At 41.2% G+C, this 20228-nt stretch overlaps 1 protein-coding gene across 5 annotated transcripts in view; it reads right to left on the bottom strand.

Annotated features, from left to right (window-relative positions):
• LOC131132246 (neural cell adhesion molecule 1-like) overlaps positions 1–20228 on the bottom strand; it is a 214630-nt gene that overhangs the window by 10653 nt on the left and 183749 nt on the right. For 3 of the 5 annotated variants that reach the window (XM_058077707.1, XM_058077708.1, XM_058077711.1), the window contains 2 exons: positions 14598–14722; positions 12836–13016 (listed from right to left, as the gene is read on the bottom strand). In XM_058077707.1, coding sequence (XP_057933690.1) covers positions 12836–13016; positions 14598–14722 — 306 coding nt within the window. Of the gene's footprint in view, positions 1–4657; positions 6639–12835; positions 13017–14597; positions 14723–20228 lie in introns of those variants that run through there. The other 2 variants (XM_058077709.1, XM_058077710.1) reach the window with 1 other exon arrangement.

Below are 20228 nucleotides of genomic sequence, written 5' to 3'. Positions count from 1 at the left end.
GATAATAGCACACATTAATTCCAGCAGTACCAATAAAACGCAACTAGTGGATGGTACTGGTCTCACTGCTCCCCCTCCTGAACAAAGCGCAGTTGTTAGTATCTGGACTCATAGAAGCCCAATGACTGGTCAACATAGAATACCGGGAATAGAATGTGAAGAGTGAACAAGGATCAAGATCTGCTTTGGCGACTCCATAATCAGGAAAAAGCCGAAAGAAACAAACAAAACTTTCTGAAACGGATACTATGATGTCATTGCACTGATGTGTCACATCCTGCAGGAGGCGCCAACACACACTGAATGTAGTTTGTGCAAAATCTCTCTCGCCTTGTCTCCATAACCATCATACCCGCAAAAGTCCCTATTTCCTCTTTTTATAAAAGGTTTATGTGGACAAATATTACAAATCTTACTTTACATGGACTTTAAATCTGATATCCTCTCGCTTGGCTGGGAATGAATAGCAGCGAGATTCCCAATTCTAGACAAGAGGTTTGAAAAGACGGGAGAAGTTAAGCGATAAGGAACAATAATGCGGACAAGGGAAAGTGTCTGGGAGAACATCCGGCGTCTTTTCCAGGAGCCTCGCCACATCCTCTGACCGAGGAGACCTGGAGAGAGGACAGACATGAACGGAGAAGAAGGACGATGCGGCAAAAAGAAGAAGGAAGCGAGGACAACACGCAGACAGACACACACTGAAAGCCGTCTCAGCTCGTTGTTGTGCGCACGTATTATTCCTGCATCTAACATGAGATTTCAAAAATGTGTCATTGATGCTAAAAAACCACCAGCACGACAAGAGACAATGCATACAAGCATACAACGGGTACAAGCGTCCAGAATAGGTTTTCTCCATAGAGGCTGGGCTCTCCCTTAGAGATAAGATGAGATGCATATCATCCACAAGAAAGTCAGAGTAGAACCGCTGCTCCTTCTGTTCAGGATGCCTCCCGGACGCTTCCTTGAGGAGGTGTTCAAGGCACGTCCGACTGGTCGGGGGCCATGGGGAAGACCCAGGACATGTAGGAGAGACTATGTCTCTCAGCTGGCCTGGAACGCCTTGGGATCTGCCGGGAACTGAATTGGCTTAGGCTGCTGCTCCCACAACCCAACCTCTGATAAGCACTAGAAGATTGATGCGTGGATGGTTTTCATATCTTCGTTGCATTCCTTTTTCTTTTGTTTTGGTCACAGTGAGCAGAAAAATGCAGAATCCTTTTACCCCGTTCCATTGCAGTGCCTATTTTATTTTGAATCATCTTCCAGTCTACTTACATCTACTTTCAATTGACACAGCACAGCTTAGCTTAAAACGCAGGTAAACAAGTAACACTGGTAAAGAAAAAAAACATATTATATCGTAAGGATTTTCTGATCAGGCTTTTATGCTGCTGATCCCGATAATCAATGAGCAAAATCGACCGATACCAATATGGATCCCATGCATGCAGTGTAAATGTTTAAATGTACTACTGGCTATATTAGGGGTCACCATGTTTTTTCTTGTGAGGGCAACTTTTACAAAATGAAAATGGCCAAGAGCTTTTTTTGTCACATTCATTTCAATAGCTTATTTTAAGACAAACAAAGCCAATATGCTTATTTTAGCAGAACATGAACAAAATGCTGGTACCCAAAAGCAGCGACCCAATCTGTGAGCCACCAAACCAGAACCCATCAACGCCCTGGCGGCGCCTAGAAATTCTGTCCCTAAAAGTAATGAAAAAGAATTGAAGTCTAACTCTCACTGGAAACGGGTCTGACTTATTGCCGGCATTCTCCGAATCCACAAAACAGCTTAGCAGGGAAGCTGAGGAGTGGGATTCCACAAGAGTTGGAACACACCCTCCGGGAACCGGACCACCACTTCGGTCTGCCAATCCAGAGGTACGGCCCCTGATGTCCATGCGATGCTGTGTCAATCAAGACACGGCCACAGCATCCAGGGCCTTAAGGAACTCCGGACAGATCTCATCCACCCCTGGGGCTCTGCCACCGAGAAGCCCCTGAAATAGACGAACCCACCATGGAGTCCTTGGAAGACGTGTCGGTGGAATTGAGGAGGTCACTGATCCACAACATCTGAAATTGAGACATGGTGTTGACCATGCACTGCTTCCTCCTCCTGAGATGGCGAATGGTGGTCCAGAAGCCGTCCGGAAGTCGTTCTTTGGCTTCTCCAAACTCCTCCTATGTCTGAGTTATTGCGTCAGCGACTGGCAAAACCGCAAACCGCTTGGCTGAAGTCCCACGAGCCAAAAAGGTCCGAAAGGACGCTCACGTTGGCAGCGACAGTGAGACCTGGAGAGGCGTGATTGGGATTGGGCTCCCCTGAGCTGAACCCAAGCGCTGTTTTGTGGTTGGACTTCTGTGCTCATCACGAATTGTCGATAACAACACCACGTTCAAGCATACTAAGAGTGTCCACATGGGCACTTGGCACCAGGACACACTGGGCTGCAGTTCGATGATTGGCTTTGTGGTCATGTCATTAGCCTTGCGGCCATATGTAATGTACACTCGGGTGAAGAGAGGGGCAGAGCTGTCAACCGATGGCCACCTGTTGGTGAGTTGGTGCCGATGATGAGGAGGATGCGGGTCAGACCTGGCAGGCCCAAACGTAGTGTGACGGTGGGAACGACTGTCAGAGTCCCCTATTAGAAGGAGTTTCAACTCTCACCTCCGGGAGAGCTTCGACCATGTTCTGAGGGAGGTGGCAGACATTGAGTCCAAAAGGGCCATGTTCCTTGCCTCCATTGTCGAGGCAGCTGATCGGATTTGTGGAGCTAAGGTGGTGGCGTCGTGGTGGTAATCCCAGAACCCGTTGGTGGACACCTGTGGTGAAGGATGCGGGCAAGCTGAAGAACAAGGGAAACCCCCAAGGAAGGACTCTCCAGTCACAAGGGGCCCCAAAAAGGGTGGGTATTCTGAACTGCTGTTTGGCGCATCCGTGCAAACAACAGTCAGGACACTTGCCTCCACCTGAAGGCAGAAGAAAACTATCCTCTCATTCACTGGGTTCAATTCCAACGTACAGGCCACAACAATTGCCACCCCTGCCCGTCGCTTCTCAGTGCTGACAACGGCAGAGCGGAAGAAAGTCCAACCCCTCTCCAGAGGACTGCTTCCAGAGCCCTGCTGTGCACCAAGGTGAGTCCGACTATATCTAGTCGGAACTATTCAACCTCCTTCATCCGGCTCAGGCTACTTCATACCAGAGAGGTGAGCTCAGTGGAGGGGGGACCCATGTGGCCTCTTCGGGCTGTGCGGGGCCAGGCCCCATGGGTGTAGGCTTGGTCCCCAGACCCTCAAATTTAATTTCATTTAATTTGAATAACCCATTTCCATAAAATCAACGCCAGTAGAGAAAATGTAGCGACAATACAGATGTAAACAAACATTTACCATCACTCACCCATCTAGGCAATTACGATGCTTTACAGCCGTATTGATTACTTATTTCAATTAATGAATTTCAAGCTGTAATTTTATCAACTTTTTCCTATGGATAATATATTTTAATTTTAAATTTAATTTTGTTGAACCAATTCCATGGAAATGCAGGACGTAAACAAATATTACATTTACATTTATGTACAACGTACCATTTAAACCAGCGGGTATTTATCATACCTGACATCACTTTCACAATTGAACATGTTTTATTTAAAAACTGCATTTTGGGTTCAGTTGTGTTGTCATTAACTCATTTTAAAATGTGTTTGATGATCTGAAAAATGTGTGACAAAAATACAATAAAATGAGAAATCAGGAAGGAGGCAAACACTTTTTCACACCATACTGTGTGTACATACACGGTATACAGACACACAAACACACACATACTGTATATATGTATGTCTACATATATATGTACGTATATACTGCGTGTGTGTCTTGTACATAAAAGTTTGCGCTGAAGTTAACAGGCAGCCAAGTTATGATGCCAAGGTCACTTAAACCACATTCCTTCAAGGTTTTGCTTTCCTGCAACAAAATCCTTGTCAGTTTTTGACAAAGGCTCTTACCCCAAACTCTTGCTAAATGATTGATGAGCATCTCAAGAGAAGCAGATGCGCGAGTTGTCCCCCATTCATTAGTGGGTGCCATGTTTTAATTAGCCAGGCTGAGGAAACAATCACCAGTCACATCTGTTTGATTGGTAACAACGTAGCAGCGTGACATAAACGCTCATTTTTTTACACTGCATGCCCTCGCGCACCTAATTGCTTGTCTGTACAACCCAGGAGTGAAAAAGACCTAATAATAATAGATGGAGTTTACGTTATGAGCTACATGGGGATGAGATGACACCTCTATTACAGGGAAAGTTCGACAATGCTAGCTTTTAGATGCATGTCGAGATGGACGCCTATGCTAAGGATGTCTACATTTCAAGAAGAGCTAGAATATTTATGCTAAAATGATATGATTTATAATTATTTAATGACACATTTAATTCATTCTTAAAGATTTATTCTTTTTTTAATGACTTAATGGCAGATTTAATTAATTATTCAACAATTTCTTTATCCATTTCATTTTGTCCCATTTGGTACTTCAAAGCAATATGGCTGTAAACATTGTCTGTAAAAGTGCACCAGAAGGGGGTGCTGCAACTACCAATAAATACCACAGAGGTGCATGTCACTCCAGTCAAAGAAAAACAGACACACTTTATTTGAAACCCCAACAATGGTTACATGGAAACACACGGATATGTACTTACATTAATGTCTCAAAGCAACAAAAACAAAAAAGTAATGCACACCATCCAAAAACGATGCCCCTTTTGTCTTTTACTAGCCAATGCACTTCACGTGTTTTTTAAAAAACGTTCCTTTTCTCCTCTTTCAGGTAAAAAGACGAGTGAAAGCCCGGGAGAAGATTATGTACACTTTTGTCACAAAACACATTGCTTTCCTTTCAAAGCAGATACTTGACAGTACTTTTGATGACACGTAGGAGAAAAAGTGCCTCAACACACGATACACTTTGTATCGCCTGTTTATTAACACATTCATAATGCTTGACTGGGGGGGGGGTTGGACTACCGGATCATGCCTGGCATCATGCACTCTTCATGCTCTTATAGGAGAAGAAGAATTCCAAAATAAAAGCCTCTTTTAGGTTCTACGCAGACACACAGTGGAGTGACTGACGTCTCATGTTAAGGCATTATGAATGTGTTACTCCAAACCTATTGTCCGGCTGGTAACACAAATGAAACTATGGGATGGCCATTTTTTTTTTTTCATTTAAGGATATTGTGATCTCCTGTTTTGATACGTTTATCCGCCATTGGGGTTTTCCATAGTGTATACTGTAGACGTAGCTCAACTTTTGACTCAAACTAGTTGAGACTGAAAGAACAGTGCCTCTGCTGGTTGCAGCCCAGTAGTGCACGCCAGGATTCTTAGCCATCCATAAACTATTATTATGCTGCCCAAGCCTCCAGAACAGGGCTGTCCAAACTTGCATCCAAGTCTTTTTGACGCCAGGGTAGGAAAATATCATTTTTTTCCCTTAAATATGCTTCTATGTTAGAATGCTTCTAATCTGATTAATATGACAACTTTTTTCCTAGCATTGCATCTGTATGTAGTTGCTTTTGTGTGTGTCAAAATTAAAGAAATATACATCTATAATGAAAATATGAATATAATCATTTTTAAATGCAAAATAATCAATCCAACGTAGTTATTAATAATTGGTTCATTTAATTAATAAAAAATACATATTTTACAATCAATGTATTTATGCTTTTAAGCATTTTTCATGTAATTATTTTATTTACACTATTTAGTGACAATTCAAATCAATGTAATGGCATTTTATTTATGTAATTGCATTTTTATGCAGTAAGTTGCTTCCATATAATTACTTATTATTATTGGATAAATGGCTTCACATTTTAATCCATTTATTTTCATATGTTTTCTTAAAAATGTATTTGGCTATATATTCATTTCATTTTGGTTAATAAAAACAATTAAAAGCACAAAGAGCAAATCTGAGTCAGTCAATCAAAGAATGAGGTTGAGCCTCATTAAACAGTTTAAATGCAATCGTTGAATACTTCAGTTTACAATAGAATTCATTATCCAATAATTTAGTCAATTATTTCACGTTTTAATTGATTAATTTTTGGTGATAAATTAAGTTGACTTTATATTGATTTCAATTTGGCACAGAAAATCCTCCATACATTTGCAGGGCATGTTTCATTTCTTATAGAATATAACATATACAAATGTGAGTTGCAGTAAACAAGACCTTGGACACCCCCGCTTTAGCCAATTCTTTCTTTGTCCATCTTTTCGTACACAACATGACAACAACAACAAAAAGAAAGAATACACACAAACCAAACAAAATCAGCATAATCTACAAAGTGATGCGCGCACGGAGCACCCTGTAACAACATCATGAAACCAACGTCTTGATCTTGTGTGTGGCTGCACAAGCCCCAGAAGGCATAGAAAGCGAGAAAGGAAGGAGTTTTTTTTGTCGCCTCCCGACTATCCCCCCCCCGATGAGGTCAGTTTATGAGAGGCAGAGGCTGGCAGTCAGCGAGGCGGAGAGAAGAAGAGCTGCCAAACTGTACGTCACGCCAAGGCAACCCAGCGTGGCTGAGGTCCACAAACATGTCCACCAAGACGTAAATAAATTGGTGTGAATGACAATGTCATGGTCCGGAGGTGCCACCCCACCCACACACACACACACACACACACACACACACACACAAAGAGACAACAAGGGGAGAAAGGAGAAAGAGAGGGAAAACAGGGAGAGAGAAAAAAACGAGGTCAGAAATACGGAAATACAAGACCCGAAAAAGAGGGAATTAAGACGGTTGGGGAAGGAAGCCATAGCATGTTAGTCACAAGGAAAGATGGGCGGGAGGAAAGAAGAAACACGCTGTAGTTCTCCTCTTTTACATGGCCTGGTTATGTATTTTTTATGTGACTTTAGACAGAACACCGTGGGGGCAAGATGGAGTCAGCAGCAGTAACAGAGGCGGGACGTTGCCTGTGGAAAGGGAGACTTGACTTCCCGCCCTGTTGTGTTGACAATGATTGTGCTGCCGTTGCAATTGTCACGCAAGATCGATCGTTATGCCTCGGATGCGCCTAGTTTGCAGGATTCTCTGTGTGAAAGTGGCTAACGCTACTTATCGGCATGATGGGAGATTTACAACAAAGCGCATACTGTAAGTCAAGAATGGTAAGTTGAGTACTGAGGGAAAAACTAGTTTTGTGGAAATACTACAAAAATGGTTATAGGCCTCACATTTCAGCCACCATTTGATTACTTCTTGTCAAGGGACGATACTAAAAATGGATATACAGTAAAGTCTCGTTATATCGATATTGTCGGGAGTCGGAAAAAATATTGACGTAACCGGACTGTCGATATATCCGATCCTGCGCCGAACTGCATTAAAAGTGGGCAATAATGCACTCGACATTGTTCTATAGTATAGAACAGCTTAAATCAATCTTTGCTTAAGGATTTCAATACCAAAAAAGAACACGGCGAACGGCTGCTTCCAGTCAACTTTATTTTTCACACTTCCACCACCAGAGCACAGCACACACCGATTCCCGCACTTCCTGGTTCACAGGTCATGCTCAACCCGCCCCACATAGCTGGCCAAACACATGCCTGCAACAGAAGAACCAACTGCGTTCGTGGTTTCTCTGGTTCGTGGTGTGTATAAAATAAAAAGATATCTGAATACAACACAATTAAATACATGTATTTGTGCGCTTGTGGCTTTCTTTGGAATAGGTGTGTATGCTATGTCAGTTGGTTCTTCTGTTGCAGGCATGTGTTTGGCCAGCTATGTGGGGCGGGTTGAGCATGACCTGTGAACCAGGAAGTGCAGGAATCGGTGTGTGTGCTGCGCTCCGGTGGTGGAAGTGTGAAAAATAAAGTTGACAGGAAGCAGCCGTTCGCCGTGTTCTTTTTTGGTATTGAAATCCTTAAGCAAAGATTGATTTAAGCTGCTTTTGTATCGATATAAGCAGACCAAATTGGCTGGCGGGAGATGAAAAGGGCATCGTAGTAACCGGATTATCATAATAACCGGGTATCGTACTAACGGAACTAATTATATCATAAAAGACTAGAAATTTCCCGGGAAATGAAAATAGTATTGTAATAAGCAGTAATTCGTTATAACCGATATCGATATAACGAGACTTTACTGTACTTTAGGGTAGTCAGCTTCATACAGCTTTTATGCATGTATAGATTTAGTGTCAACACAAGCGTGTAGCAAAGTAATTGTGTCTTGTCAAGCATGGTGGTGGTAGCGTCGCGATCTGGAGCCGCTCGAGTCCTACCAGCACTGGTGGAGCTCATTGAGGGAAGCCTGAAATCCTGATAGTGTGGAGCAATATAATTGTGTAGTGTTTACAGTCTTGCACAGTGGTGGTAGCACCACAGTCTGTAGTTGCATGAGTGCTGCCGGCCCTGGAGGAGCTGTGGATCAGTGGAGGAAACTTGTGTTCCAACTAAAGTCTGTAGCAATGTAATTGTGTGTTGCGTACAGTCAAGCCTGTCGCTTTGGGCGCCACAGTTTGAAACTGTGCTGCCGGGCACTGGGGGAGCTGTGGTGCACTGAAGAAAGCCTGGATTGCAACACAAGTGAGTAGTGAGCTAACTGTGTAAATCCTGGTGGCAGTAGCGCCAAAGTCTGGAGGTGTACAAATGATGCCAGCAGTGGGGGAGCTGTGGTTCACTGAGAGAAAAATGAATTCCAACACAGTGTGTAGTAATATAATGGTGTCTTGCCTACAGTGTGGTAGCATCATGATTTGCCACTGCACAAGTGCTGCTGGCACTAGGGGAGCTGTGGTTCATTGAGGGGAGCCTGAATTCTGACACAAGTGTACAGCAATGCAATTAATATGTCTTGCAGAGAGCAAGCCGAATCTGGTCTGGGACTACACGAGTGCTGCTGGCACTGGAGGACTTGTGGTTCATTAATGGCAATGTCCTGTGACATTTGAAGCAGAAACGAGGCTGCATGCCAGTTTTCCATGACATGACATGGACCCCCAAACACACCACGAAGATGATCAAAGGCTAAGTCTATTTCCTCTATGAACCAAACCCAATTGAGCACTTATGGAGACATCCTCGGGCAGAAGGAAGGAAGGTGGAAGAGGAGCACAAGGTGTCTTACATCCATCAGCTCTACCAGTGAACAAGCTGTACACCAACGATTGACTCTATAGTATATCCATCTCTACCGTATTGGATATATGATATCAGTAGGGAGCATAAGTCTATGCGTTCCCTGCCAGTGACGTTAAAACACAGAGTCTCCATGGGTCACCATGGGTCACCAGACCACACATCCATCCATGCACTTTGTTCTGCAGACTGAAGCAAATGCACACAAATGAGGCAACCGTGAATATGAATGTATCGTTGTGAGCAGCTGAGGTGGCTAAACTGGCCACTGAACTATGAATTCTGCTGATTTGAGCATACAATATCAACACAACGGCCCGTATTCTAATCCAGGCGGGTCTTCCTGTCTGGGATTGTTGCACTAAGGAACCGGCCATTTTGCGTGGAATGGCCCATGCAAACAAAAACAAAAAACCTTCACAAGCTGCTTATGAAGCTCATATTCATGTGTTCATGGCATGCATGAATAAATGCACTCACTCATTCATCAGCACTGGTAGTTGCAGCTTTATCCATGCTACCTTTCAGCCTGGGGAGATTTGGATGCATGAGCCCCCCCCCTACTACATTCATACATGACAAGCTGCTTTATTCATCATTCACCACACAACCTGACCCGAAATTGATAGTCCCCACAGAAACAAAAGTCAACCCTGGGCTGTGAAGTGGAGATGAAAAAAACAAATGTTAATTATGAAAATTAAAGGGGTTTGTTGCGTATGCTTTGATTAAATGTAATCCAAACCTCCCACTGCCGTTTGGCTGCTACCCAGCAAGCGCATGGAGAAGTGCTTTTAAATGCATGCCATGCACTGGCAGCCTCAAAGGGGTATCCAACATGGTCCGATGCAGGCAAGAATAACAATAAATAATACCATGCAAACACTACAAAGGGCTGCATCCCCAAACCAGCCAACCAACCATGTCAGTACACATCTAAAATCAAAAAATATACAGGAAATGTATACACTTTATTAAATTAAATATAATATTACAATTTTAATATTGAATGTATGTTATGATCCAGAATTGTATCAAATGTAATTTGAAAAACAGCTTCATGTCTCAATTTGTGTGTGTGTATACTATATACTGTTTGTAAAGAAAATAGACATATATACACTGTATACTGTGTATTTCCAAATAAAATAATAGTAAAAAAAGACAAAATTAAGATAAAAAACACATCAGAAAATACAATTCAAATATGTATATATGGTATTATTTCTATTTGACTTGAAAATGATACTGTTCATGCTTTTTGTTAGAATAGAATATAATTCCGCCTGTTGTTTTTATTTTATTTCATCATTTATTTATGCTTTTATTTTATTTCTACATAGTGTGCCTTTTTTATATATTCAATGGTAATTTTGCTGTGTGGAAAGACAATGACAGTAAAGGCTAATGATTTTGGTATACAGTGGTACCTCGGTAAACGGCCGCCCCGGTTTAATGCCTTTTTGGGTTCATAATTTTAGCAAAAAATTATCTCTGGCTTGCGTTCACTCACTTGCTTTGTGTTCAAAATACAGTTCAGTTTGTTTACACTGCCATCTTGGATCGCAGAACAATCGACAAACTCTTGCATACTTGCAAGATTACAATACTTGCATAATGCAATGCATTGTGGGCTGCGGGGAACATTTTAGGAAAACAGTGTTTGTTTATATCAGAGTTGTAGAGAGATAAACGTAACAAACACATGCCCACCACAAAAGAGAAAGGTGATGGACCGTACCAAGACCATTCTAAAACTCATAAAACTCCTTTCTGGTTCCAACAACAATACATAAGCATTCAAACTCACCATAGCATGTTCGTGGCAGCCGGAGTCAAACATAGCACTCGATATAGCACATAACACATCGAACACATAACTCGACATCGGACTTCCGCTATATCACTGCCGCCAGCAGTTTGTCTTTTTTTCCCTCTGTTTTATACCATTTATACCAAGGTACCAATACCATTTATTATTTTTTTCTCTGTTTTATACCATTTATACCAAGGTACCAATACCATTTATTTTTTTTTCTCTGTTTTATACCATTTATACCAAGGTACCAATACCATTTATTTTTTTTTCTCTGTTTTATACCATTTATACCAAGGTATCAATACCTTTTAATGCTTATTTAGTTTGAAATACGTTTGACATTTTTGTTTTTTTTCCAACAAACAAGAAAAAAAAGTGATGCTAAATGGTCACTTATCCATTAATTGGTCATTTGTAATTATTTTTGCATCATCTGCATTTAAAAGTACAATTATTGTCTATAAAATGCGTTAACATTTTGGGTGTCTGGAACAGATGACATGAATTGACATTTTTTTCCAGGGGAAAATGTGCTTTTTCAGATAAAATCATTTGGAGATACATGCTTTTCATTGGACACCAACAATACATACATTTATATTTAATATTCAATCTTATAATTTGAAAAAGATATAGATCCTTTCCTTCTACCCAGGTTCTATGCGGTGTTCTCATGCTATTATATTGACTGTGAACTGGCGAGTGAATAACAACCTCATCTTTGTAGCCATGTAGCCATTGTAGTAAAAAAGAGCAGTTAAGACAAAGAGGGTTTCATCAAGTTGCAGTTGCACCTTTTCGAAGCGTGCCGTGCATTGCGTTGGGGATGCAGCCCAGCTTTTAGCACACAGCACAACAACAGCAACAGAGCAGAGGCTGGCCGTGACCACTTATGGATTAACCACACCAAAAAAACTAACTAAAATAGAAAAAATATGTGTCATTATTGTTCGCTGAACCACAGCGCTGAGTCTTAATGATCATCGCCGCCTTAATGATGCAACGTACGATACATGATGCTGAGCTACACGGCATATCTGCTTCACGGGGCTAATAACAATACATGGATACTAAACAGGGTTATTTAGCCTCACCTGCTGCCAGGTATGTTTTTGAAATGCAAATAAGCTCTACCGCGAGGACTGCGTATTACCTCATGCATTCACTTCATATCCAATCCAAACAGTATGTCAAGAAATAACTCACTCACTGGACAATTCATTAGCGACACCTACACAAATGAATGAGCTCCAAAACAAGAGCCGCATGCTAAATGTGTTCATGTCGCACACTTCAACTAGCATGTCGAGGTATTTTTACTCCATTAGGTGCAACAATAAGGCTTATTATTTCTGTAGAATAAATGTGTATTGTTATACTGGATATAAACTATAATGGAACAATACCAAAGACATGAATTATAAGGCAATATTGCTCTGCTGAGCCTGATGAGCAGTACATTTATCATTTTACTTTGGGAGTTGATTGGCGACCTGATAAGACGGCGAATTGCATGTGCGCCAAAAATCAGAAAACCCTGCTTTCGATTGTGCCGGTGCACCAAATCAAAAAATGGTAATATACTTTTTGCATTCGTTTTTACAATAAAAAAAATCATATTTGTAACTTTTGGAAAAAATGTAATTAAAAGTAATATCTAAGACACCTCAGACACCTTTATTTTGTGTACTTGAATAAATATACGCTGAAGGTCACGGTGGCAGGCCTTTGTGCCCTGTAGCGTGTGTGTGTTTGTGTGCAGGAGGGGAAGGGGTGGGATAATTCAAATCAAGTCAGTACCTGGCATGGTGGTGGGCTCTGTCGCCGTTCTAAAGGCGATGACGCCAGGCTTGGATTTGCCTTGCTGGTTCTCGGCCACCACGCGGACCTCGTACTCGGTGTTCCAGTCCAGTCCGCTCAGCACCACGTACTCACTACCGTGCGGCACGCGGATCTCTGGCTTCCAGTCCGACACGTGTTTCTGAAGGCAGAATACATTTATAGGATAAATATGTCCAATACCTTTTTCCTCTACTTGTGACCTGATTAACAATTCAGGGCTTTGACATTTTAAGTCAAAAGTAAGTACAAAATATCACAGGTGACTTGACAGTAATATAACTAATGACTGCCATAAAAGTAAAAAATATTCCATGGTTAACAGCACAATTTTTGGGACGTTTTAACATGCACATATACTCTTTCCTTGGCCCACACATTTGAGCAAAGCCAGCGGTGGATGTGGGGCCACAAGAGGTAATAAATAAGCAGAAAGAGGGAATGAAAAGGGTATTTTGAATGAGAAGTTTCATTTCAAATCCCTGGAAATTGGCTCTAGCAGCAAGACCAAAGTTATTTGGGTCCTGCCAGAGAGAAGTGACAAGGTACTGTAGAACTGTCGGTATTTACACAGTACTAGCTTGGCATACGAGTGCCCCAATTAACCAGTGCTTTTTAGATGTGAGCCGTCTGTCGGATCTTTTGCTTTGAACTGTGAGCTAAAATTTGGGTTACAAGCTGATGGTTACTGGCAGGCAAAGCCGAGGACAGCTATTTGTGGGCTTGTATCAATGTGACCATGACTGAAGACAAGAGTGGATGTAAATAGCATTAGCGGTGCTTTCACTATGTGATCCGTACTGGTAACACCATCGGTTCTATGCATTTATTTTTCAGCAGTCACGTGTTAGGCTTGTGTAGTCTACACCACACGTCTATGTATTATAGACCCCACTTTCAAAAACGATATTAAGATTGTATAATTTTTTTCCCATATTGCGTGTGGATAACTTATAAGGCCTCTTTTTTGGTTACATCATAGGTTTTCGGCACAGAAAGAATCATTGCTTTTTATGTTATACGTAACGGATATGACTACGTCTGTGTACATGTGTGCATGTGTTAAGTTCATTGTGTATGTTTTTACGGAAGGTCACACTTCCGGTGAAGAGAGACGATCAAGACATTCACACTGTGTTGTTGTAAGAATCACAAAAATAACCCTCCACTCTATTACATATATGACGTATGGTTATTGACCATTTATGTTCATACAAAAATAATAATAAATACAATAGCCTGTGATGTTGCAAGGCCGCTGTACAAAAAATTGCGATTAGAGAAAGTGATGCACGTGCAGAACTGATTGTGTTTTAAGTTAACGGACGTTTCCTTTTAACGTCTGCAATTTTTTTTTAACGTGCGCTCCTCCTTTATTCATTCCCACATAGTATAGGCATTTGAAAGAAAAAGGGGAAAAATACATCCAAATACATCCATACATTCCTCTGTGCGTTAAAAGAGTACGACAACAAATCGCAGCTCACATATTAACACATTAAACGTATACATATATATATATATATATATATATATATATTTATATATATATATATATACACACACACACACACACATATATATATATACATACACACATATATATATATACATACACACACATCAGAAGTGAACAAACTAACATGTCTCATGACGGCCATAAAAACCTTTCCAATACAATGTTCATTCCTTCATTTTCTACCTTATTGACTTATTTACTCACAGCCTTGTATCGGACCAGGTAGTGTTTAATCGGGGAGCCACCATCGTCCTGCTTGATCCAATTGACCTTCAGAGAATTGCCCTGGTTTTGGATCATGGCCTCCAGTTTTGGGGCGCTCGGTTCTCCTGTAAACAACAAAATGAGAGCGGATGTTTCAGAGAGATGTTTATTGAAATGAATCCTACCCAATGACCCTGAGTCCTACAGAAGTGGCATTTGTATACACTTTTAATATAAATGTGTCTAATAAAGCTGTTTTAGGCAAAAGAGCACAGATATTTGCATGCGATTTGTGCTCGGCACACACTTAAATAAAGGATTGGACATACTATGAATAACATTTCCATTCAGAAGGTTTGCTGTCGAGTCTACTGAGAAATATTCTGTAAAAATGTGACAACTCGGAAGAGAGACAATCCAGTGAGTCTGGAGAAATGCAATACACAGAGCCATCTGGGTGCATTCCGGTTAGTGTGACAGAAGCCAGAAGTGAAGGAGACAGTGTTAGAAAAAAGAAGTAAGTCGTGGTTAAAAACGGTGGCAGGCAGGAGCTACATTGCGGTTAGATCATTTGTTGTTTTCCCTCTGAGGCTCAAACTGAGGTTGTTAGCGAAAGAAAAGAATAAGGTGATCCATGCAGGCTGCTGGGTTTAGTTCGGGTGCTCGAGGCGACATGACTAAAATATACGGGAGGAACTGTGCGTGGAATTCATTTGGAGGATTTTTACAGCCTTTTCTGACACACAAATAAAACCACCAATGTACTGCAGCTACGACATGGTAGATATACACGGGGATGGACAAGAATCCAACAAGATGGGATGGCAATGACGCAGACACATGCAGAATGTTCTCAGAGAATCAACGGAAAGTAGGAGAGGGGTGCACATCGTCCACTTGCATGCAGCAGTAAAGACATTAGCCATCCAATCATACGGTGACAACTACAATTAACTCCCCCCAGAAAAAAGTGTTTATGCAAATAAGCATGTTGGGTGTATTTTTCCATGAACAAAAGCATATGCATTTCCCTTGATAATTAAAAAATCCAATACAAAACATTTTAAAATATATCTTCAGAATATATAATAATAATAATAACAACAATAATAATGATAAAATATATATACAGAGCTATTTGTCATCATTATTATGTATGTATTTACTTTAAACTTATTTGTTAAGGTCACACTTTCTGAGCATCTCATATTGACTGAAACAGTTTAGAGGACATTCAGTTGTGACAAAAATCCTATTTGATAATGACTGAACTATTATCAGAATGCATGTTGGTATGAATCTTTAACACGATTCCACACGGGGAACCATTTAGTATGAATTGTAGCAATGGTAATGGGTTATATTTATTGAATAATGGATGCAATTGCGTTACAAATGATGAGGAAAAACACTGAAACTGTGTTGAATCTGTCAAATGTCCTCTTAAAAGTCGTTTGGGTGGTAATAAGCAAAAGTTACCTTCTGTTGGCCAGCGATGTCGACACCATCAGCGCCATGCAAGAGCCACATGTCAAAGTCACATGACGTACAACCACATGATTGGTTGAGGGGATGGTAAATACAGGTGGGTGGTGGGCGGGGTCAGGGCCAAGGAAAACATACAAAACAGTTTGGAAATTATGAAAATGTCCAAAAAGCCCACACATAATGAACACAACAACAAAAACAAATACATCACAATACCGTAGGTGGCTAAAAACAACACAAATGACATAAAATCATTACTGAATTACAGACAGAAAAAACAGATTGTTGACATGAGACGCTTAGGGAATGTGACCTTGCAAAAGCGTCATGTTTGCATGGTGTGGTCAAGTTGATTGCAGCTTTTTGCCACAGCTGTCTTATGACAGCAAAATAGGCTTTTTACTGCTGTAAGTACCTCAATTAAAATGCATTAGGCGTTCCGGGGAAAACAACACATACTGATTAATTTTATACGTACATACGGAATGTACATTTGGAAGTATTACACGTGTTTACATAACAGATGTTAGATGAGGGACACAATCAGGTTAAATTGTGCCATACGATACAATAAGCCCTCTTCCCAAAACGATACCAACAGACATTGGCATTGCCGATATTTTGGTGACAAAAAATGAACTGCCAATATCCCTCTTCCTGACCTCCTGGCCACTGACCACCTCTTCCAGTTCCACCAGGAGAACACCAAGGCCAGCGGTGGGACAAAATTGCTCCAGCGTGTCCTAGGTCTGCCCTGGGATCTCCTCCCAGCTGCACATCCCCTGAACATCTCTTCCGGACTGGATGCCCGAGTCCCTCTGATGTGCAAGAGCACCAGCTCCACTCTGAGTGAGGTTAGCCACCCTACAGAGGAAACCCATTTCAGCCCTAAGAGGTGGAGGTGCTGAGTCTCATCGCAGAAGCTTCTCACTCAGCCGCAAACCGCCCCAATCAATGCTGAAGGTCACAATCTGATGAGGACCACATGATCTGTAAATAGCAGAGGCTTGATCCAAAGTCCCCATACTGGAATTTTGTCCATCAAAATTCTGAACAGAATTGTTGACAAAAGGCAGCCTTGGCAGAGGCCAATGTTCACCGGGAATAAGCTCTACCAGACTCCTGCACCGGTTGCACATTGCACAAGGACCCAATGGCACGTCGTAGCATGCCATCAATCTCGTGCTCCTGGAGCACCCCCCATAGGACACCACGAGGGACACAGTCAAATGACTTTTCCAAGTTCACAAAGCACATGTAGACAGACCAGTTGGACAAACGCCCATGTACCCTGAAGTACCCTCAAGTAGAGCTAGTCCAGAGTTCTGCGACCAGTCAGAAAAGCATGTTGCACCTTCTGAAGCTGAGGTTCAACTAATGGTCACACCCAACACACTCTGGAATCAACTTTCCCAGGAGGACGAGGAGTGGGATCCGTCTATAGTCAAGAACAAAGCCTGCGACATAACATTTTTTAAAATAAAAAAACCCTTGTCATACAATACTTAGCCTGATATATCATACTGCTACAGTGATACAACGCTACAGTGGTACTCCATGCCACCAAGATAATAAAAGGAAAGAAGACATAAGACATAAATATGTGTTTATGTGTGTTGCTATAAATGTGTGTGGGTGGAGGACAGAAAGTAATGTCGGGCATTTAGAGTAAAAAATTCCTGTTCTTCCAGCGAGCACGTCTGGTGCTTGTGTGTCTCACCTTAAATTGCAGTAACATTACTGGCACCTATTGACCTGTCTACACTACTATATATCATCAGATCTTTGACATCTAGGGTCTTATGAGGACTTAGTTGCTAAGTCCCGCCCCATTTTGCTGGATGTTTTTCAATCTTACTCAAACTTTACATACACGTGTTTGTCTGTCCGATAAAGATGTGTTCCAAATTTCGGGATAATTCGGCAAAACACCCTAGAGTTACAGTGGGTGCTTGGTAGAGCTGTGTGAGAAATTTCAAGTCAATCTGAATTATTAGGATTAAAAAACAGCACCACCATGTGTTGTATTTGTCAGGAAAATAATAGCACCGACAACACACGAAGAGGTGCAGGTGTTGAGAAATGTTTGCCCTTTTGTGTGCAGCAGTTCAGGAGTAGAAGAGTTACACCATAGTTTTTTTTCACTTGACTGTAGGGAAAAGTACAATCATTCTAACTTCTTCTTTCCATCACACATCTTGATCAAAAGTGTGAGAATATCAATATTATAACATACAAACTAATACCACAGTATGGGGAGCCTTGTTATCGCTAGTATGTTTATTTCGGTATCGAGCTGCTCATCAGTATAATCCGCCCCACGGTCATAGGAGATGTAAGGAGCGCTGGAAAATGGGGAAGTGTGTTATCATGTTGAAGGTTGTTCTTGTATCGCCCCTGCAATCACAGACAAACTTTAGCACAACAGTCTACGATATTCAATGTGGCAAAAAGTTAAGAGAATCCCCTCAAGCGGCATTCTTGGATTGTCCAACTCCCACCCAAACACATCAATACTGACCCATATCGATACATCAGCAGCATTGTTATCAATCAGCACCCACTAGCTCACTCATCTCTCTTTTAATTATGCTTGCAATCACACACTGCCTGCAGGATCGTCACTTCTGTCGATAGCATCATCCATTTGGAATTAGATGGCGAGGCGAGGCATAGCCTCTTGCAAGTAACAAATCCTTCCATCCAGGGATTCCAGCTTGAACCTCTCTGTCCAGCTGGTAATGTCAAGATTAGTGTTTGAATTTTAGATGCAAAAGTCATAGGTAATTAAGTAGTTATTAAGACAATGAGCAGAAATACGCACACACACATAAAAACAATTCATTTTCCGGGTCACGATGGCATTAGCAAGCCAAGGTATGGCGTGCCGCTCACAAATGGCTCATGGGTGTGTTTTTTATTTTTGCAGATTATTATTTTACTTTGGTTGGTTGGTTACTTTTGGGTCAACGCATTAAAACTGGGATGATACCAATACCAATATGGATCACATACACGCAGTGTAAATGTTTAAATGCACTGCTGGCTATATTAGGGGGCACTAAAGTTTTCTCTTGTGAGAGCTACTTTTACAAAATGAAAATGGCCAAGAGCTACTTATTTTTTCTCTAATTAAAAGACATTTGTAGTGTGGTGTGCTGTGGTCACAGTGCGTTTGAAGCAGACATATGCAGCAGAATAGGACCTAAATAAGGTATCATATTTACACGGACATGTAGACTTATTGACAATTACTTGTTAAGTGTTGCCTGTGCGCATGGCGGTTTCAAATTTTACACAGCCATGCTTGTTAGTCCCTGAATATGCAAATTTCATGGTGATTGAACAAAACACTCAGTTTCAGTGAGTTGCTTCATTAATTTGTGAGAAATTTGGACCGTCAGTCCAACTTTATTCAAAGAGGCCAAATTTTGAGGTTTCACAACAGCGCCACCAGGTCGGATATTTGTCTGAAACAATTATAGCACAGGCAACACCTTCAGCCTTTTATGTAGGAGAAGAGTTCAGACCAGGTCGGTCCAAAGTGACAATTTGTGGAAAAAAGTAAAAAAAAAAACAATAATAATCTGTAATCTGATGACAAAAAGTTTTAATTTTAAAAGAATAATGTGGTAATATGAAGAAAAATAACACAATTTTAGCTGTGTAAAGTTGATATAGAAATGTGTTTTCTTTCATTTGTAATATTATGAATGTGTACATTTTGGAATATAGTAGCGATGGAAAAAGTTATGTCACGAGAATAAGGTCAAAATATTAGGGGAATAAAAACTGACACGCAGGCTGGATGACAAGAGGGTTCACTCTGTATCTGTCTGTGCGCATTGGTTGTATAAGTGGAATGAACGGAGAGAATGGTCGCTCATCTCATTCACTCTCTTTGTGGAGGCTACTACCCTCGTTGCAGTTAGCCAGCACACACTGACTCAACGATTGCTGAGGTATTTGATCAGCAGATATAAACAAAACAGTACAAATGGTGAACACCCACAGAGTAGACTGTGGCGACATCGCAAAAACATACACACATAAGGGGAACTTCTGTGTCGAGCTAATGTGTCCCACAGGTACACGGTACACGAGTGATGCAAATGTGAATGATGCCTCTCATGACTAAAATGC

Source organism: Doryrhamphus excisus, chromosome 7, assembly GCF_030265055.1.
Source record: "Doryrhamphus excisus isolate RoL2022-K1 chromosome 7, RoL_Dexc_1.0, whole genome shotgun sequence".
NCBI classification, from domain to species: Eukaryota; Metazoa; Chordata; class Actinopteri; order Syngnathiformes; family Syngnathidae; genus Doryrhamphus; species Doryrhamphus excisus.
Note: the sequence above shows the minus strand (reverse complement) of the source record. Positions and strands in the feature narration are given on the sequence as shown.